This window comes from Carcharhinus amblyrhynchos, chromosome 3 (genome assembly GCF_965287045.1).
Source record: "Carcharhinus amblyrhynchos chromosome 3, sCarAmb.v2.hapA, whole genome shotgun sequence".
Taxonomy (NCBI): Eukaryota; Metazoa; Chordata; class Chondrichthyes; order Carcharhiniformes; family Carcharhinidae; genus Carcharhinus; species Carcharhinus amblyrhynchos.
In genome coordinates this window covers 91,993,335-92,018,455 of record NC_137326.1, presented here as the reverse complement: position 1 = coordinate 92,018,455, position 25,121 = coordinate 91,993,335, and the positions used below count along the sequence as shown (strand labels likewise).

General features: G+C 41.9%; 1 protein-coding gene across 1 annotated transcript in view; it reads right to left on the bottom strand.

The window, feature by feature from the left end:
- The window catches only part of LOC145340924 (uncharacterized), an 88,323-nt gene extending 67,041 nt beyond the window's left edge, over window positions 1–21,282 (bottom strand). Inside the window, exons 1-2 of the mRNA XM_080185512.1 lie at window positions 21,075–21,282; window positions 18,861–18,925 (exon numbers count right to left, since the gene is read on the bottom strand). Coding sequence (XP_080041638.1) covers window positions 18,861–18,925; window positions 21,075–21,259 — 250 coding nt within the window. The 5' untranslated portion in view covers window positions 21,260–21,282. The remainder of the gene's footprint in view (window positions 1–18,860; window positions 18,926–21,074) is intronic.
- Window positions 21,283–25,121: the final 3,839 nt, after the last annotated feature.

The window sequence follows — 25,121 nt, the reverse complement described above, 5'->3', positions numbered from 1 at the left end:
TGCCATATCATTTACAGATTACGCACTTTGTCTTCTAGGTCATATTTTGTACAATTTATTAATTTTAGCAAAAAATGTAAATTAATATAAAGAAAGGCGGTACACTGATCAAAAGTACCAAAGAATTGCTCATCTTTTGTTTAGCATCGCTTTGAGATGTCTTGCCCCTCCAAAAATGGATAAATGAACATTAGTGAGAAGCTTTGAATAGCAAAGGAAATGTTACATCAGAAGGCAAATGAGAAATAGTTACATGAGCTGTGGTATACAAGACTGTATGTAATTGAAATTGCAATTGCAACCAAAGTGCAGTACTGGCTCACCTTCCTCTCTCATTCTCCATTTTCTCTCAAGAGACTTCACTACACAAGAATACAAAAAAATCAGAGCAAAGTAGGCCACCCAGTCCCTTGAAGCTGCTCCACCATTTAATAGCCACATTGAGCAGGACCTTTTGGTTCCATCAGGAGTACGAACAAAGGTAAGGGACACTGAAAAACAATGTCACTCGCAGGGCTGGTGTGGCAATTTCCCTGCTGCCATTCTTGCCAACGTTGGAGGCACTATTTAGAATCAATTAGGAGACTCTTCGTGGGAGGTTGGAGCAAAGCCAGCCCTGGAAACCCATCCAATTCAGCAGTAAGGTCAATTGAACAAACTGAGGAACTCGTTGAGCACTTGTTGAGGGATTTTGGTATTTACTCATGTGTTCTATCTTGAGACAGGGGCAGACCAGATTCATGGAGATGGCAAAACAATGGGAACCAGTCGTGGCTGCCCCCCTGAAATTAGGTCAGCTCTTACAAGAGAGCTCAGTTGAGAAAGGCACTCAACCATTGGCACACAGGTGCTATCAGGTGTCCATAGCTTGCACGGAAAGTATTTAAAAAAAAATTCAGGCAATGCAGAGGTTTGTAAGCCTCCTAGCATCAGAAGGGCACAAACAGAGGGGATGAGAATTTTACAAGTTATTGGGAATCTAGCTGAGTGCAAAGAAGCCAGCTGCTTATAAATGCAACTCGACTCTCAGATTTTGGATCCAGCAGCAATGAGAAGCAACATTCCCACAGGAGAGATGGAGCCTTGATTATAAAAACAGAGAGAGACAAGGGACAGGAAGACAGTGGAAGCTTTACCCCTCAGCATAAGATCTAGTGAAAGCTGGTGCTGCCTAGACATCCAGAGAAGCAGTGCCATAGAAAACTGTGATTCTCCAGACAGATGGTCACAGAGATTTTTTCCCTTGTGACGGGAGGTCTCATGTCTTGCAGCACTGCTTGCCATTCCCTGCCAGTAGCCACCTAAGTTACCACAGTCCTGGACTTCCCCACCAGTGCTTTGTTACAAGGATCAGCTGCGGCTTCTCTCAAACGGCTGTACACCATTGCATTTCAGTGGTCACTGGTGCCCTATTTGCAAAAGCTATGTAGTCCATTTGATTCCAGACAAATGGGGCCTAGCTGGCAATGGCAGCAGTGGCAATTGCCATTCATCCTCTGACAGTCCAGGCTGCTGAACCTCTTGGTTCCATCTCCCAAACCACTGATCCAGTCATGTTTCAGCAGAGACTTGTGACCCACAAGGACTCAATGGTCTGGAACTCACTTTGTGCTGCCTGAGAGAAGACTTCCATTAAAGACACAGCCTGGAATAGATTCATTCTTACCACCAATCAATAATGCAGATCTGTCCAATGATTTTGCTGTCCCCTTGAACTTCAAAAACCTTTGTTTTCCTTTACCATCTCTTTTCTAGACTCATCAATAGAGAGTGAAAATTTACATAGCTGGCATCATGTGCCAATATTTCCATTGTGCTGAAACAGAGACGTACATATGTATATGTGAGGCATATTTGTAGTGCCACACTACATGATGGAGGGTATCTTCTACATGAAGATGATTCCTCTCCACAAGGATTAGGTGATGGTCATTCCTATGAATACTCTCATGGACAGATGCATCTGCGACAGGCAGTTGGGGAGGATAGGGTCAAGAAATATTTTCCTCTTCTTGGTTTCCTCACCACCTGCCACACATCCAGTCTAGCAGCTTTGCCCTTTAGAAGTCAGTAAGAAGTTTCATAACACCAGGTCAAAGTCCAACAAGTTTATTTGATAGGAAACCCTTCTTACTGTGTTTACCCCAGTCCAATGCCGGCATCTCCACATCATGACTTTAGAACTCAGCCAGATTGGTCAATAGTGGTGCTACTAAACCACTCTTGATTATGGCATTGATGTTCCCTTGCAGAGTATATTCTGCACGTTTGCCACTCTGTGCTTTTGCCAAATGGTTTTCAACATGGAGGACTGCTGATTCATCAGTTGAGTTCCAGGGAGGTGGAGGGAGGCAGTAAGTAGCAACCAGCACGTGGCTTCCTCAGCTACGTTTGACCTGATGCAATGAGCCTTCATAGAGTCTGGAGCCGATGTAAAGGACTCCTAGGCCAACCCTGCACTGTATACCATTGTGCCACCAGGTCTTGTGGAGCAATCCAGCTGATGGGACAGGGCAGACCCAGGGATGATGGCCTGTTGTCTGTAAGGTGTGATTCCGTGAGTATGACTAAATAAAGCTGCTACTTCATAGGCCAAATTATTTTGGCCAAAGACCTCAGCTATTAGTAAGAAGGATTTTGCAGGATTGACAGAGTTGGGTTTGCCACTGTCATTTCAACTGCTTCAGTCGATGCCAGGTGACGTGTCTGGTTTCATTCATTTTAGACATCATAGCAGTTTGCAACAATTTATAGTTTATAACAATGTTCAATGGTTTCATAGAATAAGGGCAGCGTGGTGACACAGTGGTTAGCACTGCTGCCTCACAGTGCCAGAGACCCAGGTTCGATTCCCGGCTTGGGTGTTTGTCTGTGTGGAGTTTGCAAATCCTCCCCGTGCATGTGTGGGTTTGGTCCCACAATCTGAAAGATGTGCTGGTCAGGTGCATTGACCCGAACAGATACCAGGATGTGACGACTGGGGGAATTTCATAGCAACATCATTGCAGTGTTAATGTAAGCCATACTTGAGACTAATAAATAAACTTTAGTTTTTTACTTCACTTTCTTTACTTTTTTAAACAACCGAGTGCCTTGTTAGGTCATTTCAGACGACAGTTAAGAGTCAACCCCATCGTAGTGAACCTGAAGTCACATGTAGGTCAGACTTCTTTTTATTCATTCATGGGACATGGGCATCACTGGCTAGCCAGCATTTATCGACCATCTCTAGTTCCCGAGGGCAGTTGAGAGTCAACCACATTGCTGTGGCTCTGAAGTCACAAGGAGGCCAGACCAGGTAAAGATGGCAGATATCCTTCCTAAAGGACATTAGGGTTCCAAATGGGTTTTTCCAACTATCAATGGTCATCAATAGATTCTTAATTTCAGATTTTTTTTATTGAATTTAAATTCCACCAGCTGCCGTGGTGGGATTCGAACCCGGGTCCCCAGAACATTAGTTGAGTTTCTGGACTGATAGTTTAGCAATAATACCACTAGACCATCACCTCCCACAAAGGGAGGCAAGGATGGCAAATTTCCTTTCCTAAAGGACATTAGTGAATGAAATGGGCATTTACAACAATCCTTCATGTTTTCATAGACATATTACATTAAATAGGTTATTAGTTCCAGATTTATTAACTAAAATTAAATTATACTAAATACCATGGTGGGATTTGAAGCCCTGTCCCCAGAGCATTAACCTGGATCTCTGGATTACCAGTCGTGACATTACCAGTTGCTACCACCTCCTCCTGTAGAAGAGAGAGAGAGAAAGGGACAGAGAGAGAGAGGGAGAGAGAGAGACAGAGAGATGGCACTGCAGGAACTTGCATGTATCAGTGCCAGTCAATCCTCAGCAGTGCCAGGGGTCTGAACATTGCTAAGGGCTCAATAGATAGTCTGGACACACATTCCTATGTTCAGGAGATCTCTGCTGGTGTATTAGCAGGAGGCTGAATAGCTAGAAAACACTTCTGAAGGTGTGACATTGCAATCACCTTGCCAGAGCGAATATTAAACCTTTTCCAGTATGGAACCTAGTTCTTGTTCATCACACTTGATCTATAGAAGGTCTCAGCAACTTCAGTCCAGGCCTGCTTGGTTTGGATGACCTTTTCCTGCCACTCTCTAGATAAAGGACCTCCCTCATGTCCCTCACTGTCTCAAGGAGGACCTTCAAGTCTGTGTTTGTGAAGTGAGGAGCAGGCCTTCCCTGTGTTTTTTTTTTCGGCTGAATGACTGCTGCTGCAATTCAAGAAGAAAAAAGGCAGCCACAATAATGGATTCTACGGTCATGTGTTTAAATCAGGCCTGCACTCGCTTAGTCCAGCCTCCATTCCCATTGCCATGGTCACTAATTGGCCAGTCAATGTGCCAACCAGCCAATTAAAGGTAGCCCCTGCGAAACTCAGTGACTGCGACTGCTTCACCTTGCCAGGTTGGGATGGAGTCAAGACCCACAAACTTCCCATCATCTGTTCCCAATCCCAGAAGATAAATCAGGGCACTCCTCAGAAGCAGGAGCCAGCGTGCTTTACTTATAATGTCACATCATAGAAGGAGGCCTTTCTGTCCTTCCTGCCTGTATCAGGAACCTTGTTTTATTTGTGTTTCAGTTCCAGGCAGTTTCAGGTTCTGAACTCCCAATACCACAAAACCTCAGTCCAAGACCCATGTCCAGTACACTTTCAGCGAGGTGATTGAAATCGACAGAGATTGAGCAGCATATCAGATATTTGAAGACAGCAAGATGGCAAAGAATAGGAACAAGCTGGGAGAGACTGAGAGCTCTGCTTAGACTGCATGGTCAGAGAATACAAGGAGACCAGGAGAGAGCAAGCAAGGAATGTGCCTGGCACTGAGGTAAAAAGACAGAGGTCAGGGTAGTGAGTGAGTAAGAATGCCTGGATCTATACCCGGGGCTATAGAAAAGCAGGAGGCAAGGAAAGGAAGTTAGCAAGAAAGTCAAGGCCTGCCTGAGGTCAGGAAATAGTACAGTCATACAGTGTTCCATCTACCCCCAATATGAATATAGAGTGAATGTCCCAATACTGGTATTATCACAAAAATTGCAGCAGCAATACTTTTTTTTAATATTGTCACTGCCTTCAGGCCACAACACATGATATAAAGTAAGTTTTATTGAAGAAAAGTATTACTGCTGTAATTTTTGTGATGATTCCCAATTGCTTTTCGCTCTCACTAGAGACGTGTCTATTCGCCATTTGCTTTCTTATCCTGATAGCATAACTAAGAAACTCAGTAAGTTCATAATCATAAATGTGAATCTGCAACTTATTAAACAGCGCACTATCAAGAATTATATAGTCAGAGAGAGTAAAATCTTGCTGAGATTTCCTGTAACAGTGGATTCAGCATATCAGAAATTAACTACTGTCTGACAATTTGGTGAGGCAATGAAAATTCATAGTGTTATGGTAAACAATTCAATCTGAATTTGCTGCATTTTCAACCTTGATTCAATACTCTCATGGCACAGTCCTGCTTCTCCAACTGCAGACAATGTCCAAAGCAACTTCTACTATCAACTAGAGGGATTGTGGTCTTGAGACTATTATTTGAAAAAAAAATTTGAAAGCCCAGATTTTCACTCCCGGTTTTTGGAGCATTCGGAGCATCTGCAAACACAACCTTTAAAAGGAGCTGCCCGAATGATGAATTTCCAGTCTGGGGTAGAGGGTTGGTAGTTGTGGGGAGATGGTGGTGGTGGGGATAGAGGAGTAAAAGGTCACAGCAGGTGACCTGAGAAGAACTGAGGAGGATGCAAGCTTTGGAGGCCAGAAGTTAAAAATAAAGATTACAACATGAAACATCCATAGAATCATAACTCTACAGTGCAAAAGGGACACTTTCCTCAGGCTAGCCCATCAAGTTGGCATTGACTCTCCAAAAGGGCATCCCACCAAGGCCCTTCTCTCCGCCTTATCCCTGTAATCCCATACATTTATTATGGCTAATCCGAGCAACTGACACACCTTTGGCACCAAGGGACAATTTAGCATGGTCAATCCACTTAACCTGTGCATCTTTGCACTGAGAGGAAAATGGAGCACCTGGAGGAAACCCACAGAGAAACGGGCAAAATGTGCAAATTGCTCACAATCATCCAAGGCCAGAATCAAACTTGGGTTCCTGGCGTGGCAAGGCAGCAGTGCTAACCACTTTGCCACCAAGTTGCCCTCCCTCTAATCCTCACCTCTCTCATGCCAATCCATGTCAACCCATCCCACATCATTCTCTCCATCTATCCCCACAACCCCACATTTCTTCTGTGCCTACCTATGCTCCCACCCTCCCCCATAACCCATCATACCTTCATGCCAACCCATACCCTCCATCAACACCCATAACTCATCATTCCCTCTGTGCCAACCTATGCCCAAACACAACCCCATAACCCCTCACACCCTCCAAGTCAATCTATGCCTCCCACGCACCCCATGGTCCATTATAGCCCCAATTCCAATCTGCTGCCAAATGATGCAACAACAGACACCATCACTTGCCCTTACACCAACCAAATCAATTCACCCAGTGTCCATCATGGACAGGCCTCAGGACCCATGCAGAGATGAGGTAAAATAAGATTCTATAAATAAAGTTCTTTGTGTTAAATGCAGATTTGACTATATTGAACAAGATTTTCATTCATAAAAACCCATTTACTACATTTACATTCCTTCAACTAAATAAAGCTTTGTAACAACAAACATTTAATTCACCTGTAAAATCTTTTATAACAACAAATATTAGACTTCAAAATCCCAGATCAAAGAGTCTATAATCATTTGTAGCTGTCAATCATATTGTGAAATGTCAGGTACCCTACTGTGACAATGGGTGGTTATGACATAAGTCATGCAGCATTAATCCAGTAATATAAGCGCTCAGACATACATGAACAGCCAGAGCCAAAGACATTCCAGATATTTTCTTTCAAAGTGATAAAGGACAGGACTTCTAAATGCTTGACAGTTTGCTTTGACTGTTTCCCTTGACAGGTGCTTCTTACAGTTTTGATTAGTTCCTTTGACACCTGATTTTGACTGTCTTAAAAGTTGATTTTTACAAGACTGTTGACGGTTTCAATGAGTTTGACAATAATGAGTGCAGGTGCACCTTAAACACACATTTATTCCTACTTTTAACATTTCCAAAGGGCACCTGACCCACCACAAAGGGTACCCGATTTCCACCAAAGGGCACCTTACCTCACCTAAATGTGTCTTGGGACTGATCCAAAGAGGTACCTTACCTCCCTGAAGGCAAAACCAAGCTGTCCAAACAAATCTGCAAAGTTCATACGCTCTTAACCCGGTCTAATCTGCACACTTCAGGTTTCACACTCCTGGCCTACTAAAATACCAGTTTAATGGAGGCAAATGATACAAATGACTTCCATTTAAAACACACATGTGCAAAACACACTTCACTCCCATTGCTGTCCCAGTGAAGATGGAAAGTGCCATGTTCAGGGTGGGACTTAAAGCTTCGGCCATTTCACCATGATGGAGAGGCTCTCTGTCATGATGAAAATCTGGGTCTAAATTAGAATGTCCACATATGGATGAATAGAGCACAATTTTCCATTTGACCGTATTATATTATTTAAAAACTATTTTTGTGCGATCTGGGTATCACTGGTAAGGCCAGCATTTATTAGCTATCTCTAATATCCCCTGTGAAGTACCTCAGTATCACCTTCTCAAGGGCAACTAGTGTGGGCAATAAATATTGGTCTTGCCAGCGACGCTCACACATAAGAACATTAGAACATAAGAAATAGGAGCAGGAGTAGGCCATCTAGCCTTTCGAGCCTGCCCCGCCATTCAATAAGATCATGGCTGATCTGAAGTGGCTCAGTTCCACTTTCCCGCTTTCTCCCCATAACCCTTAATCCCCTTGCCTACCAAAAACCTATCTACCCGCGTCTTAAATATATTTATCGAGGTAGCCTCCACCACTTCAACAGGCAGAGAATTCCAGAGATTCACCACCCTTTGAGTGAAGAAGTTCCTCCTCAACTCTGTTCTAAACTGCACCCCCCCCCTTATCTTGAGGCTGTGCCCTCTAGTCCTGCTGTCCTTTCTGAGCAGGAAGAACCTCTCCACCTCTACCCTATCCATCCTTTCATCATCTTATACGTCTCAATAAGATCCCCCCTCTTCCTTCTAAACTCTAACAAGTACAAGCCCAGTCTATTCAGCCTCTCCTCATAGCTCAACCCCCTCAACTCCGGTATCAGCCTAGTGAACCTCCTCTGCACTCCCTCCAAGGCCAAAATATCCTTGCGCAAGTGCGGCGACCAAAACTGCACACAGTACCCCAGCTGCGGCCTCACCAGTGCCCTGTACAGTTGCAGCAAGACCTCCCTACTTTTATATTCAATCCCCCTCGCTATGAAGGCCAGCATCCCATTTGCCTTCCTGACTACCTGCTGCACTTGTAGGCTGGGTTTTTGCGACTCATGCACAAGGACCCCCAGGTCCCTCTGCACCGTAGCATGCTGCAGCTTTTCGCCCTGTAAGCAGTAGTCCTTCCTACTATTATTCCTACCAAAGTGGATAACCTCACACTTGCCAACATTGTATTCCATCTGCCAGGTCCTCGCCCATTCGCTCAGCCTATCTAGATCCCTCTGCAGACTTTCCATACCCTCCGCACAATTTGCTGTTCCACTTATCTCTGTGTCATCAGCAAATTTCGACACCTTACACTCGGCTCCCTCCTCCAGATCATCTGTATAAATGGTAAATAGCTGAGGCCCCAGCACCGATCCCTGGGGCACTCCACTAGTCACCAACCGCCAATCCGAATAGCACCCATTGACACCCACTCTCTGCCTCCTACTTGACAGCCAATCCTCTATCCACGCTAACACCTTACCCCCAACTCCATGTCCCCTAACCTTCTGTAACAACCTTTTGTGCGGCACCTTATCAAACGCCTTCTGAAAATCAAGAAACACCACATCCACCGGTTCCCCTCTATCCACCGCACTAGACACATCCTCATGGAATTCCAATAAATTCGTCAGACACGACTTCCCCTTAACGAATCTGTGCTGCATCTGCTCTATCAAACAATTCTTCTCAAGATGCCTCGCTATTTCCTCTTTGATTACGGATTCAAGCATTTTTCCTACAACAGACGTTAAACTAACCGGCCTATAATTCCCTGCCTTTTGCCTGCTACCCTTTTTAAACAGCGGCGTAACATTAGCCATTTTCCAATCTTCCGGCACTTCCCCAGAATCTAGCGAGGTTTGGAAAATAATCACGAAGGCATCCACTATCACCTCTGCCATTTCCTTTAGAACCCTTGGATGCATTCCATCCGGTCCTGGGGACTTGTCCACCATCAGTCCCTCTATTCTGTCGAGCACTGCCTCTCTAGTAACAACGATCTCATTCAGGCCCTCCACTCCTACCATCTTTCCATCGTTAACACCCAGCAAACTATTCACATCCTCCTCCATGAAGACTGAAGCAAAAAAGTTATTCAAGGCCTCAGCCATTTCCTCATCCCCCACCACTAAATCCCCCCTCTCATCCTCTAAGGGTCCAACATTCACCCTAGCCAGCCTCTTCCTTTTTATATATTTATATAAACTCTTACTATCCTTCTTTATATTTAGCGCTAGCCTAGATTCATAGTCTATCCTTCCTTTCTTTATCAACTCCTTTGTCATTCTTGATATTTAAACCTCTCCCAATCCTCTTCTCGCCCACTACTTTTAGCCACTCTAAACGCATCAGCTTTTAATTTAATACTCTCCTTTATCTCCTTTGTTATCTACGGCTGATTATCTCTTCTCCTCCAATCCTTCTTTACCATCGGAATAAATTTCTGCTGAGCACCAAGAAAGATCTCCTTAAAGATCCTCCACTGTTCCTCAGCAGACCTACCGACCAATCTGCGCCCCCAATCTACATTCGCCAATTCCTCTCTCATCCTATCGTACTCCCCTCTGTTCAAACAAAGGACACAGGTCCAGGATCCTACTTTCTCCTCTTCTATCTGCATCAGAAACTCCACCATACAATGATCACTCTTCCCAAGAGGATCCCTCACAACAAGGTCCCTAATTCTACCTGCCTCATTACATAACACCAGATCTAGGATAGCTCGCTCCCTCGTCTGCTCCAACACACACTATTCAAAGAAACTATCCTGGCCGCATTCCAAGAACTCTTCCTCAAGCCCACCGCATCCAACATGGGTCGACCGATCAACATGTAGATTGAAATCCCCCATAATTATCGCACACCCCTTGGGTAAGTGAAAAAAAAATCTCTTGTGGTCTGAAGAGCAGAGAATTGATGGTTCAACTTTTCTCTAAGAGTGAAAAAATGAAATTTCACATCACTACACAATAGGTTAATCAAGGCTCAGGTATTTTTCATTATAAATATGACAGCTAATTTAATTAAAAGTGGGATGTGAACAGGAACAGTGGTACTAAAGCACTCTCAGCATGCTTTTGTAAAGCTCCTAAATGTAACATTATTATGAAGATCTTTGTATAATTTTCCACTGCGAACAAAATGAGCAATATGTTGATTATATAGATTTCTATAACCCTTCTCACTCCTTAAGCATTTCAATTAACTGACATTTTATATGTTGGGCATGTCAAGTCTACAGATGATAGAAATACATTTTCATGGTTAACTCGAGGCTGAGATTCAATAATCTGTTAATCTAGGCATCAATACTTCAGATCTAGAGAGATCATCTACCAAAGCCCTTTCCATCACAATGCAAAATTCAATTTAAATATTAGTGAAGGATTGTATTAACGCTTCCAGTAATTCAAATTTTAACGATTAGGTAGCAACATGCAAGTTAATCTTTTTGAGTATTGTCATAACACTTATTCACTGAAATTAAAATCATGTCAAGATTTATTTAAAGTACTATAATTGAAGATATAATCTGTAGTAATGAAGATTGCTCACAATCGACATTATAACATTTTGAAAAATCGGATATTGGCAGCCTGACGTGATGTCAGACAGTTTGCCAGTCATAAATGAAATACTTGGGAGAACTATAAAGGGAAGCTCATGGTATGAGTAGATGTTTTGGAGGAGCATGAAAGGAGATGCTAAACTTGTTCCAACTGATCACACAGCAGAAATCGGATGAACTCATTTCAAACCCAAAACATTGCATGTCCCTTTGTAGTGCGGAAGGGGCGATGAACGTTGGATGGAATTGGCTAGGTCAAGGTCAAAAACCTGCCCAGATAAAGTAGATTGCACTGGAAAAGTAACCTTCCACTTTTCTGCCATGCTGTATTTGGATTTAAAATGAATAAACTTCACTGTGATTACCCTTTAATTTCAGTGATCAGGGTGACAGCATGATTTGATTGCTGACAATCTCAACAAATGCTGTACGTTTATGGTTAAGAAAATATATGTGCTGTGAAGTTTGTTTCATTGTGAATGAAACAGTAAAAAAAATCTCCAAGTGACAAGATATTGCAGGAGTACTAAACAAACTCCATCCAAGGCTCCTACCTAAGGTTTTACCATGAGGCAGGTATCCATAGAATAGCAAGACTCATCAGTCAGTGACAATTTCCAAACTTTCTTTCACTACATTAAAGATCTTAGTAGTCCACTGATGTATTACAGGTTCTCGATAAATGTGAAGGAATTGTCATAACTCTTCATTACTGGTAAGATACCTTCCCTGGCACTGCATTTTAAAACATACTAGGCTTTTATGAAGGTCAGAACTTACATCATTTAGAATGAATGGCTGTTTCATTTTTTAATTGCTATCCATTTAGCACTCAAGTACAGTGTATGAGGTCACACTTTTCAGTAATAAGCACGGAAAATGAAGCATTAAACATTGTTTGCAATAAAACGAAAGGACAGATTGAATTAAGTGTATAAAGAACATGTGACATAAACCTCAGATCTTTGATGGAACCATGGGTAAATGTACCATCTTGAATGCTGACAGTGAGAATGCAGATTTATCTCGAGTCTGTGTTCAATTAACTATTCCCAACTGTGATATTAGTAAGAGCATTGGAACGTGCCTCACTGTCCCCCGGACAGGGAGGTGAAAATTTAGTCAACATTCCTCTTCCTAATTACTATGAAGTAATAATTAATAGAGCATGTGTGCATGCGAATGGGAGAAAGAATAGAATCCTTCCCGATTGCTATGATTAAATGCCACTTTGTTGTTATTTTCTGGCAAACAAAAAAATTAAAATTTAAGCAAGATGTCAAGCCAAGTGTACTTTGCCTAAATTGCCATTTAGGACCACAGATCTGCATACTAACTTCCTAAATGTTGTGAATCAAAACTAACTCAGTCAATTATTGAAGTATTATCTCAGCTAACAAAATGATTACTATGAGTGTCCTCAAAGAGCATCTAATCCAAGTGCATTATTCAAACAATATTAACCTAATATTGGTGCGAAATCCCTTTGCATGCCAGAAATACTCAATTTGAGAACAAAAGAAACATTTTTTGACTTTGAAATCATTAACAGACAAACCTTTTGGCCAGAATTTTACCACCCTACCCGTCATGGGAATGAAGATGGATCTTGGAAAGGTCTGTTGATGTCAGGTGAGATTTCCTGGTTTCAGAGCAAGGCCAGACAATCCTGCTCTTTATTTCTCGAATTAAAGCTGAGGGAAACTGAGTAAAAGATTTCTGAACAAGACTGTTAAAGCAATCACTGAGACTGTTGACTTACAATCAGAATCAAGCCACATGCAACTTTCCTTCACCCACTGTTTCATACTCATGAATACGGAGAAAGAAGTAACATCGTTTTCCTTGTCGTTACCATTCTCACTGAAAGTTAATGTGCTGTAGATTCTGTCATTGATGCTTAATATCAGTTACAAGCCACATGACCATTTATATGAAATGCTGTCTGCTGATTTAAGGAACCATCCATTAGGTTTTTCATCTGTTGGTATCTGAAAATGACTGGACAGAATGTACCTTACTGAACCATTTTTTATTTATTTCGTGAGTTGTGGGTGCCGCTGGCAAGGCCTACATTTGTTGCACATCCCCAAATTCCCTTGAACTTAGCTTGCCAGACTATTTCAGAGGATATTTAACAAAATCAACCACAGTGCTGTGGGCCAGGAGTCACATGAGGACCAGACCTGGAAAAGATGGCTGATCTACTTTCCTTAGGGACATTAGGGAGCCAAATGGCTTTTGATGACAATCGATAACAGTTTCACGGTTACCATTACTAAGGCTAGCTTTTCAATTCCAGATTTCTTATTAATTGACTTTATTAAATATAAATTCCATTAGTTGTTGTGATGGGATTTAAACATAGATCTCCAAAACATTCTGTTTGGGCTTTGGCTTAACTAGTTCAGTAACATTACCACTACGTGACCATCTCCCCCCTCCTGTTTATTGCAAAAAGGTTAGTTCTTTAAACAAAAATACTCTCTATTCTTGAGGGACTTAAAGTCAGTACAAATTTTCATATTTCAATTCAGAAGTCAACTGGGTGTGTAATGTTTTTATTTATCTGCCTGCAAAAGGTATTCAGGGACAAAAATCTAACTGATGGTTCCTTAAATCAGCAGAAAGCACTTTGAAGAAATTATTCCTAGCAAAAAAAACTTACTGAATAGTCACATGGCTGGAAACTGATATTAAGCATCAGTGATTGATTCCACAGCATATTAACTTTCAGTAAGAGTTGCAATGGCATGGAGACTTTGAAAACTGATGTTCCTTCTTCCTCCGTGTTCATTAGCACTTTATTGCTTCTCTCCAGCTCCTGCCATATCGGTAATTTAAATGCATTATATTTCTATAAGAGCATGTTTAAAGTGTTTTGCTAGTATGAAGTCTACCTTCAATTTGCCAGTCTTTAACCCTGGAATTTATCATTGTTCTGCCTGATATTCCACCCCTTAATTACAAGGTTAAGTGGCATTTAATCATTTTGCCTGCCAGAATTAACACTAGTCATTGTTACCAACTAAGAACTTCACACTGCCAGAAATTACACCATAGACATAGGACATTGGAAGCCTAGGAACAAGGGGGTAGGCTATTTAGCTCCCAGTGCCTATTCTGCTACTCACTGATTCACAGCTGATCTGTCCAATAACTCCATCTACCCATGTTTGCCACTTATCTCTTAAAATCTTTGGTCAACAAACAATTATCAATCACAGGTCTAAAATTCATCCAGCATTAATTGCCTTTTCCAGAAGAGAGTTCCAGTTATCTACCACCCATTGTGTTAAGGTGTTTCCCTAGTTTCACACATGAAAGATCTGTGGGGGAGCGGGGGGGGGGCAATTCTTCCAAAAAAATTCACACCCACCCCAATTCTGGAGATGGGCAAGGCTTGAGAACGGCATTCTCAATTCGTCTCGTGTGGGATCATACAAACTCGGGAGCACATGCCGGTAAAATTCCACCCTAAGTGTCAAATTCACGTAAAAACTGAAGTAAACCTCACTGTCTTTTTCAGTGGGGGTTTCAAAATGAGTCTCTCTCACTCCGTGCACTGCAGAGTGCACTAATGAGATTCACGCAATAAATCAGTGAATGGGCCTATTCCCGGTGGAGAGGCCGGCAGCATGGTGCTAAGAGGGCCACTGTGCATGCACCGATCTGACAGGGCCGAAATCAGTGCATGCGAAATAGCCCACACTGCTGGCCTCCCAATCACTGACCAGCCCCGCGACCGCTCATCGCTGCCTCACCTGATCCCCCCCCCAAAAGGCCTGATCACTGACCACCTAGACCAACCTCAACCTCCACCCCCCACAATCGACAGTCCAAATCTCCCCCCACCCCCACTGGCAATCCCAATTTCCCCTCACTGCCCACAGACTGAAATCCCCACCCTCCTACAGCTCAACTGCCCTGCCAGGCAAACACCTCTCCCTCCACCCCAGTAACCAGTCCTGACTGCTGGCCTCCCACCCCCTTTCACCAAGCCCAAGTGCAGAGTGTCTCTGGGACCTCCCCACCCCCATCAATCATCTCCTGAGCCCCCTACCCCATTAGGCCCAGTCTCCATTAGGCCCAAACTGTAGTGCCAAGATACTCCTGGGCATTGCCACTTTGCCCTGGGCAGTGCCAGGGAGCCAGGCTCGCACTGCAAAGCTGGCATTACCCAGGGGCACCCGTGTTACTAACTTCCTCCTTGGGGGGGTGGTGGGAATGTTGGGGGGGGGGGGGTTCATTTTCCCCCTGAACTCCAGCAAGGTCCAGCCGCCGGCTCCCTGCAAGTGGGACTAAATCCTGCTGGGGTGAAACACTCCTGGCAGTGGGGAGGGCCCAGGACTGAAGTCTCTGGTCCCACTAATGATATTCAAATTGCATTGATACGTGTATTTAAATAATTTATGGAACTCCACGCCAATTTCTGGGGCAGAGCTAATGGCACCAGAAATCCAGCTGCCAGAGACTTGCAGAGGTTCTGGCACCCAGCAAGAAACCTGCTAAATTGTCTCCACTTGAGTCTCCTGGCTCACTGCACTGCAAAAGCATTACAGCGAGCTGGGAGAATCACCCCCCTCCCCGACTTTAGTTTTCAGCCTTTTCCTCCATTTGAGTCCAGAACCAGCAGAAAGTGTCTCTTCCAATTTGTTCCTTCAGTAATTTGAAAATTCCTATCAACTCATCCCACAATCTTCTAAATCCCTTACTTTATGTAATCTCTCCTGGTGAGTTAACCCTTAAGAGTTCAGGTATTTTGCTGGTAAATCCATTCCAAATTCTCTCCAAGACCAATATATCCTTCCTGAGGGCTGGTGTCCAGAACCTTTTCTAATGCAAATACAAACATTTATTGTGCTGATTTAGAAATCCCAAATTTCTTTTTATTCTATCTTTCTGTCGCTGTTACTGTTTTGTTCCCCTTTGTGTTCTTTGTATCTCTGCCATTTCCCTGACCTTCTTACATCTACTTTTTACATCTTTGTATACTTTTTTGTCTAATTTAATATCATCTCTGACCTCTTTAGTTGTCCACAGCTGTTCGTGTTTTTGGCAAATGGAGTTCCTGTCCCTTCGGGATACAAACTATTTCTATAATCACGAGGAGTCCTATAGCCAACTTCCACTTAAATTATTTCCTATTCCTTAAATCCACCCATGAAAGTAATTCCAAGACTGGCCTAGTGGTGCACTAAGGCACTTCTATCTGGTTCTATAGTTACTAATTCCTGGAATGGGTCACTAGTCTGTAGTCAGCGACTTATAACTTGAAAGGTGCCATTCACATCAAGTGTGTCTGACCAAGAGTATTCCCCATTCTTACTGTCAACTATTGGCACATTCGGAAGATTTGCAAGTTAACACACTCAACCTGCTTGACTGACTTATGACGTACCTTCCTTGGCCATCAAGTCCTGGGGTGAGACCTGAACCCAAAGCTTCTGGCTCAGAGACAGGGATGTTATTCATTGCACCACAAAACCACCTTGTTAAGATAACACTGTTTCTTACCTCTCCTTATATCTTCTCTTAACATTGAAGTTTTTCATCCTGAATCACCAAAACTGCTCCTCTGATTGACTTATTTTTCCTAACTTTGCTGGGGAGCTTATAACCTGGTATATTGGGTTCCCAGTCCTGACTGTTTGCAGCCACATCTCTGTAATGATTACCATACCTTACCCACCAAGTTGAATTTGTGCCTGTAATTCATTTCTTACATGCAAACAGTTTATTTAAAAAACAATTATATGGGGTACATATCTGCCCTTTTGTTCTAATGTTTTACTCACACAATTCTTATTTCTTTCTTGTTTCTCCCACCTCCTCATATTCATGGGGTCACCACAACCACCATGTCTTTTTTGGATTTGGCAGGGGCAGGGTAGAGTGGGATGTGCTCCATGCAACTACTACTAACCCTTCACATTACTTGCCTGCACTAATGACTAGATTCTTCCATGGCTAACAGGGTCCTGGAGTAGGGCTTGAACATGGAGTATTCTGGCTCCAAAGCTGGGCTACTGAGCCACAAGACTCCACATTTCTTACTACTGGCTCCTTCTAAATTAAATAATATTTACCTATGAACTTTTTTCCTTTACCTGTAGCATCTAAAGCACAATTTCTGACCAACATTTCATGTCTTTCCCTTTTGGTTATCGAACTATTATGTGCATTACCTTTTCCAAACATGTCTTCTCTGTTTACTTGTTTAAAATCTTTGGGGGCGAACTTAGGAAAACAATTCTAAGTGCCAAACGAGAATGAAAATGGGAGAGTTCCAGATCTGTTTTGTGGGAGGGTTTAAAAATGCAATCTTATGCCACTTTGTACATCATTTTTTGCACAATCTGTGCAACCGAACAGAGAGAAATCTGTCAGGCATCCGTCCCTGGATACTGTGCGCCTGGACTGCAAGTGTGGATCTAATTTTTCTCACGTAATCTTACTAGCTCGCCCTGCCCATCAGACCGATGGGACGAGAAAGTAAGATCACTCCCTATGTCACTCAATCTATTCATCTTTCTGCAAAGTCTCTAATCCTGACCCAGTTCAGGTCAAAACCATCCCAATATTATACCTCTTTCCTGTTCCAACACTGGTATCAGTATCCCCTATAATGGAATGCCTCTTTCCAACACTATTCCTTCAGCCATACGTTCATCTTTATAATCTGCTCAACTCTACACCAATTTGCATGTGGTTTGTGCAATAATCAAGAGATTAAAGCCCATGAACGCTTTGATCTTTAATTTAGTTTCTAGCTTCTGGCACTCTCTAAACAGAGCCTCTTGCCTACACTTACCTATGTTATTCAACCCAGCATGGACCACAATCTTCCACATGCATTACAAATATCCTTTCAAGCTGGTTTGAGATATCTCTAACCCGAGCACTAGGCCAGCAAAATGCCATCAGGGACTCCGAATTATCAGTGCAAATGGTGCTATTATTGAGTCCACTACAACTACCATGTTACATTTCTTCTGATCTCGCACTCTTTGAACAGCCACTGCTATGAGACACTATGGTCAGATTTTGGCTGCCCTTCCAACAGTCCTTAGTCTTATCCTCTCAGGATACATTGTACCCATTTAGTAGGATTAGCTTCTGCAGGTCCTTATTCCCTATCATGGCTGGATTCCGTTTAGTGTGTCACACCAACCGCAGTCTAAACCTGCAGCTCTCTCGAAAGTGTGACCAAGGTCTGGACTAAACTTTTCACCTATTTCATTCCCTCCCTTATATGTCAGGGTGTCTCCGACTCACACTCCAGCCACAGTGACTCTAAGCCAGAGAGATCTGAGACAAAGACATCTATTGCAGATATGCTCTCTCTCTCAGTCTCACTGTTTACAAACTCCCATATACTGCAGTCCAGGCATAAATACAGCAATCCAAACAGTCAGTTTTGCTGCCTCAGGAAGAAATGTGTGACTGCCAATTTCATATCCACGTTAGCATTAAGGCAATTACAAGAATATAGACCTGTATCAGTAACAATATGTACTTTCATACAACATGGATAAATGCCACTCTGTGTTGGTGCATATATACCACACATGTACTTTCTATTTATATCAAAATTGCAAATATTGATCTGTTAAAGCCAAAAGAACTAAAAATGAGGGTTACACAGATTATTAACAAACATTTTGTATTCCAGAATCTGCAGAATTTTTATTCTCTACAAGAAAAGGACAAAAAGTTAATTTTAGTGTTCAAATTTTCCCTATTTTTTTAAGCCACAATCATACAGTCAAAGATCTTGTCACATCAGTTTCATTTATTTATAAATTGAGTTCCATGGCAGAATGTGACAATGTGATGCAATGTATTTCACAACTTACGCCGTTTATTCTCCCTGTACTGGTCACTGAATGTTGATAGAGAACAATATCTGGCTCTGAGAAGACTAGGCAAAAAGACAAAATGAGATATTAAAGCATTTACCAACAGTCAATAATAAAAACAAGTCTTGTTTAGTTGTGTTTTTAAGCATTTTGGCCTTGTTGCTTTGTTGAAAGCAGTGTTGTTTGAGAAAGGTAAGAAAATGTGCCGAACGTTACATTACTGGAATCAAATCCTGGAACTGACTCTGGAAAATGTAATAATTCTTTTCTGGGACAATATCCCATGAAAACAACGCTTCACACCTTAAGACTGTAATGTGCAACATCATTAATTTTATAGATATCGACTCTGATATTGCATTATGTGCATATTAACGTTAATGCATCCAAATGTTCAGCAAGTTCATGTGCAATTCATATTTGATTGCCATTAAAATAGAAAACAAATGAATTGTGTATAGACATGAAACAGTCGAGATGTCAACATTAAGGTCCCAGAATAATTGTCTCATAAATTTATCCCTCCAAACTGTACTATACAGACCAAAGTCCCAGATCGGATTCCCAGCCTCTGTCAGAATAGTAACAGGCACAGATTCCTGCTTCTGATAACTAACCAGCAACTCCTGATGAAAAATATTTGTGTCTTGTCAAGTAGTATCAAAGTTGGGCAGAACCTGCCAATACTCAACTTGCCTCACATATGTTGGAATGTCATTACTAGGTTTGCCAATAAAATGCATATCAGGCAGCATCACCAAGTGAACCAAGAGACGGGAATCATGCATGGTGGCTAAACTGAATTGCATTCAGCTATAGGGCTAAAAATAAATAAAACCCATAAAGAAAAGAGACATGGGTATATAATTTGGTATCTGACCTACATTAGGTAGATGGCTTGCAAGGGCATTTTGCTCACTCAATGACATCCAGAAAAGGCCCAACAGACTATCATGATCAGAGGAGCAATGGAGTCGCAGATTGAAATTATGGGGAAATGTAACAAATATAGCAAGCAGCTAGGATTTGAAATAAAAGAAACTTGTAAAAGCTTTGAAGCCCAAAAATTGTCATTTCTACTCATGTTCGTACGTTTATTTAACTCAGCTTATGATCCCTGAAAGAGGTGTTGTAAATATCAACCTCCACAAGGACAGCCCAAAGCTGAAGGCTCAAGGATAGTAATGCTATTTGACATTAAAATTGCATTTAGGTCCAAACAGTAGTTGGGTTTTTCATAGCACAGCAGTAGTTCAATGGTCACAATGACTAACTTTAGCTTTTTGTTCCAAACTTTGGATAAACTGCCACTGGTCAGTTTTGAACTCATGTCTCCAGATCATTAGTCCATGCCTGCAGATGGATTATGAGATCAGGAACATTACCACTATTTTGCCATACTCCTAGCTCTTTAAGACCCCTTTCTTAAAATATATTAACTTAAATCCTATTGATTTTGGGAAGAAATTGGCAAGAAAATCACACACCAGTAAGTCAACAATTTTCCCTCTTGAAGTTTTTTTTCAGTACATCCCTTCTTATGCCAAAAAAATCAAGAGTTGGTGGCGATGGATAGCATAATGTGGAGATGCTACTCTTGGACTGGGTAAACACAGTAAGAAGTCTCACAACACTAGGTTAAAGTCCAACAGGTTTATTGAGTAGCAAAAGACACTAGCTTTCGGAGCACTACTCCTTCATCAGGTGAGTGGGAGTTGTGTTCACCATCAGGGCATATAAAGACACAAACTCAACTTACAAGAAAATGGTTGGAATGTGAGTCTTTACAGGTAATCAGGTCTTAAAGGTACAGGCAATGTGAGCGGAGAGAGGGTCAAGCACAGGTTAAAGAGATGTGCTTAACCCTCTCTCCACTCACATTGTCTGTACCTTTAAGACTTGATTACCTGAAAAGACTCACATTCCAACCACTATCTTATAAATTGAGTTTGTGTCTTTATATGTCCTGTTTGTGAACACAACTCCCACTCACTTGACAAAGGAGCAGTACTCTGAAAGCTTGTGGCTTGTGCTACCAAATAAACCTATTGGATTTTAATGTGGTGTTGTGAGACTTCTTACGGCAATGGGAAGCACAACTCAGCCTGTGTCCTTTATTTGCATTGCAAGAAAGCTTTCCAAAGCAATCAACACAACTTCTAAGCCTTTAAGAACCAACAAATAAAAATAATATAAAAATCTCAACAGCACCTGGACCTGGTTGGTCTACCCAGCTGAGTTTCTGTGGCTTGGTTATGTATTCTATCCTTCTCAGTGAGATCAACCACAGTTGATCCATAGACACTAGCATGCAGGTATTTATGTGCTCTTTTTGGTCTGTAGAATAGCGGTTCGTCAGAAGGAGAAACTGTCCAATTTCTTTCTGAGTATAACATCCATGAAGAGGGCAGGCTTGATCGCTGATCACCCTGAGTAAATTGGAAAGGAAATCAGTAAAACAATTGTTTTGATGGATAAGCTATATAAATACGTATAACTGGTTTTTCCTGGAGTCAACAATATTATGGTTCAGGATCTTGTTCTAGGCAAGGCGTTGTATTTCTTGGTTTCAGTTGTGGATACCATGAGGGAGAAATTTTACTTTTGCCTATGTGCAGTGGTTGGGATGAAATTTGTGTTTAAATGCTATTTTTACTGTTTGATGGGTGGCACAGTGGTCAGTAGTGCTGCCTCAGAGCTCCAGGACCCAGGTTCAATTCTGGCCTTGAGTGGCTGTCTGTGTGGAGGTTGCACATTCTCACCGTGCCTGCGTGGGTTTCCTTCGGAGTTGGTTTCCTTCCACAATCCAACGATGTGCAGGTTAGGTGGAATGGCTATGCTAAATTGCCCCTTAGGAGTCCTAAGACATGTAGGTTAGATGGATTAGCCATAGGAAATGTGTGGGTTGCAGGGACAAAGTGGGGGAGAGGGCTTGGGCTATTTACTCTGTCAGTGAGTCAGTACAGACTCAAAGGGCCAGGTAGTCTCTTCTGCACTGTAGGGATTCTATGGCGGCAGATCTAACATGGTGAGAGGATGCCTGTTCAAGTCAAAAGGTCAGATACAGTTCAAAACAAGCTGCTGGTTCATTAGTCCCCTTTACACATTTTCATTGAAAAACAACTTCACCGACCAGCTTCCATTTATATAATATTCTTTAGCTGAAAGAATTTCTAATAATGCTTTACATGGACACTATGCAAGAAAAAGAAAATTATGGTGACAGACTGAAAGTACGTTCAAAAACATGTTTTTCAAAAGATTTTTGAAAGTAAAGAGGAAGGTAGTAAGGTACTGTGACTTTGGGAGGGAGGTTGATGTAGCTTCAGAGCTAAGGGTGTGGAGTGGAAAATATGGTTACAGGAGACTTCCAAAGTTTTGCACCACCCAAAGAAGCAGCCAGAAAAGTGAGTGAAAGCAGAACCAAATATACATAAGTGCTGGTGAGACCAAAGAATGATTTCTGTTCTGCACTGAGCTGCAGAAAATTAACTGTCAGAGGGCACAATGCATTTGGACAGTGGCAGTAGGGCAGTAGTTGCACTGGGGCAGAATTTTACATTCCCCAGCTGACAGTTTTGTAAATGGGAAGGGGGTAGCCCTAAAATTCTTTGAATAGCCTTCCCAATGGATTGTCACAATTTTACATTGGGACTGTGAGGCCTAGACTGCTGCCCTCTCCACCCTTGCCCTAATTGAGGCTCCTTTAAGTGATCAATTAATGACCACATAAGTGCTGTTTTCTGTCCAGCCTCAATTTTTAGGCTGGTGGGAGAAGTTCAGGGGCAGGAAGAAAGTCTGCAAAACTACTGTGCTCAGGCCTCAGGAGGAAGGGAGGCACATCCACCAGTAGTCTATTTTTAACATTGGGTGACCCCTACAATAAGTCTGGCTGCTGTGGGTGCTTTCACCCTGTTGGTCTCTCCATCAACACTCTACTCTTTCTCCGACAACACCTCTTTACCGCTCCCCCCCCACCCCCACCACCACCACCTCCCTACTTCTACCTCTCCCTTGGACTTTACCTACCCTCTCTGCCCTATGACCCCCAAATCTTACCTGGTCTTGGACCTGGGAGATAAACTTTTGCAATCCAATGTCCTGCACCTTCTGGCATTGCTGATACGAGATAACTACTGGCCAATCAGATTAGAGTGCCAGTATCAAAAGGGATTTGTTCACTGCAAACTCCTCAGATGGTAGAAAGGGAAATTCCGCTATCCAAACATTCCTAGCCCTGGAGCAAATGGCTAGCAAAGAAGTGGGAATATGTTTTCAATTTGCTGTCTGGGCATAAAACTAACGTAATGGATCATCTGCCTGTTATTGAAATTGCCTTTCTGGAATTTCCATTGATTGCAGCTTTCTTACCAATGATTATAGACATGATGCATTTATGTAAATATATGAGAATAGATCATTCAGATTCTACTTTACAAACTAATACAGAATATCCTCAACAAAATAACTGTTGAAATAATTCTAAGCTCACATTATGTTAGAGGAGTAAATGTCAGGCACGCTATCAGAAAACTTAAAATGGAATAGTTAGAGATTCCTTCTTTTTGCCTTAGTATCAACGTGTATGCAAAAGTCAGTTCACAAAACTTTGATCATTTATGGACTAACTGCAACACATCCCAATGTTAGCACAGTTACCTTGGCAATGAAAGTTTTAATTGAAAGTAAATTTGAGACAAGGCACACTAATATCTCTTTAAAATCTAAAAGTAATAATGGAAACACCTCAGCTAATAACATGCTCTTTTCATCCTTGTGTGATTGTGGATTATGTTTTCGTGCTGGCAGATATTAAAACATTATAAAATCAATGTGATTGCTTCAGAGTCAGACTGGAACTCTGGTAAAAGTAGAGCAAATGGAAGATTGAAGCTGAATTAATTTCACACCACAAATAATCAAGTCTCCTACCCTCAAATGTATTGCTTGTTCCACTGTCCATTCAACTGCTTTCTAGAAAGTACAGAGGTAGAACGTTCTTGCAGAAATAAAGAAAAGGAACATTGAAATGGGCTTTATTAAAATATATACTTTGTTAAAAATTCAATAACAGCCCTCACACAATCATACCACTTTGCCAATTAATTCCCTAATCTCTGTTAAACCTGGGCGGTGTCACTAACACAACAATCGTTTTATTGCTTTTACTGACTTGGCTTAAACGTTAAACTTTTGCAGGGGCAGAGCTAGAAATAATACAACCAGCTAAAACAATTCTAAAGGCATAACTTGTGCTAAGAGGTTTCAAAGAAATGAAAGCATTTTTAAAGTGTTCTGATTTATGCAACACATTATTTTGGTGAAGAGCAATTTTGCAATTAGGTATGCACAACATACTTCATGGGACAGGAAACAGTTACTTGGCACAATACGTACAGGTAGTTTTAAGCCAAGTACAATATAACTTTGCAAAAAAAAACCCCGATCCAACAGTAAAACATATCATGGAAAAATTAAATTGTTAATTTTACATCACAAACATTCACGGAGGTCCAATATTGAGTTGGGGAATTTGTCTGTCATAACATCCGATGTTCTTCTTGGAATTCATTCAATGGATCTCCCATTGAAAAATAACTTTTAATGTCCCATTTTTGTTTCATTCAGATGAATTTATTTTTGCAGGACAATGTTTTGAAGCCAGTTCACTTCCAGCAACTCACTGATAGCCATGTACATGAATAATGTACTTATTTTCACCCAAAATCAAAATTGCTCAGGCTGTTTTATTTTTGATCCCCTCCCCTGCTCAGTTATAGCTGGCTGGACACCAGCAAACCTCAGGTATTGCACCCACCACCATTCTACACATGTAAAGCTATATTACAGCTGAGCTTTTCCTGCCTGCACCCAACATTCCAATACTTATTTTCCAGTAATGGTCATAGCCAGAGGGGCCAAGAATAATTTTCCCTTTCACTTCTAAAGTGTTTCTAAATGTTGAAGGGCACAAGTCATGAAGCAGCCGGAGATGTGGCCAGGTAAATGTTTAAATTTTGGAAATACGCCTTGTGTCTCAGAAGGAGCAACAAGTTCAACATGATAACCTTGGGGCCCCTTTAACTAGGTTTTTCCACAACTTCCTCTGGCCAAGTTCAAGCTGCTTAACTAAGCTTGCTGCACTGCTTCTTTTTGGTTTGCTAGCATGGTCCAGTTCATTCCTTATCTCCCACTCCCAGCTGCAATGATTTAAAATCCTGCCAGGGAACATGGAGGTTAAAGCGACCTAGTCGATTC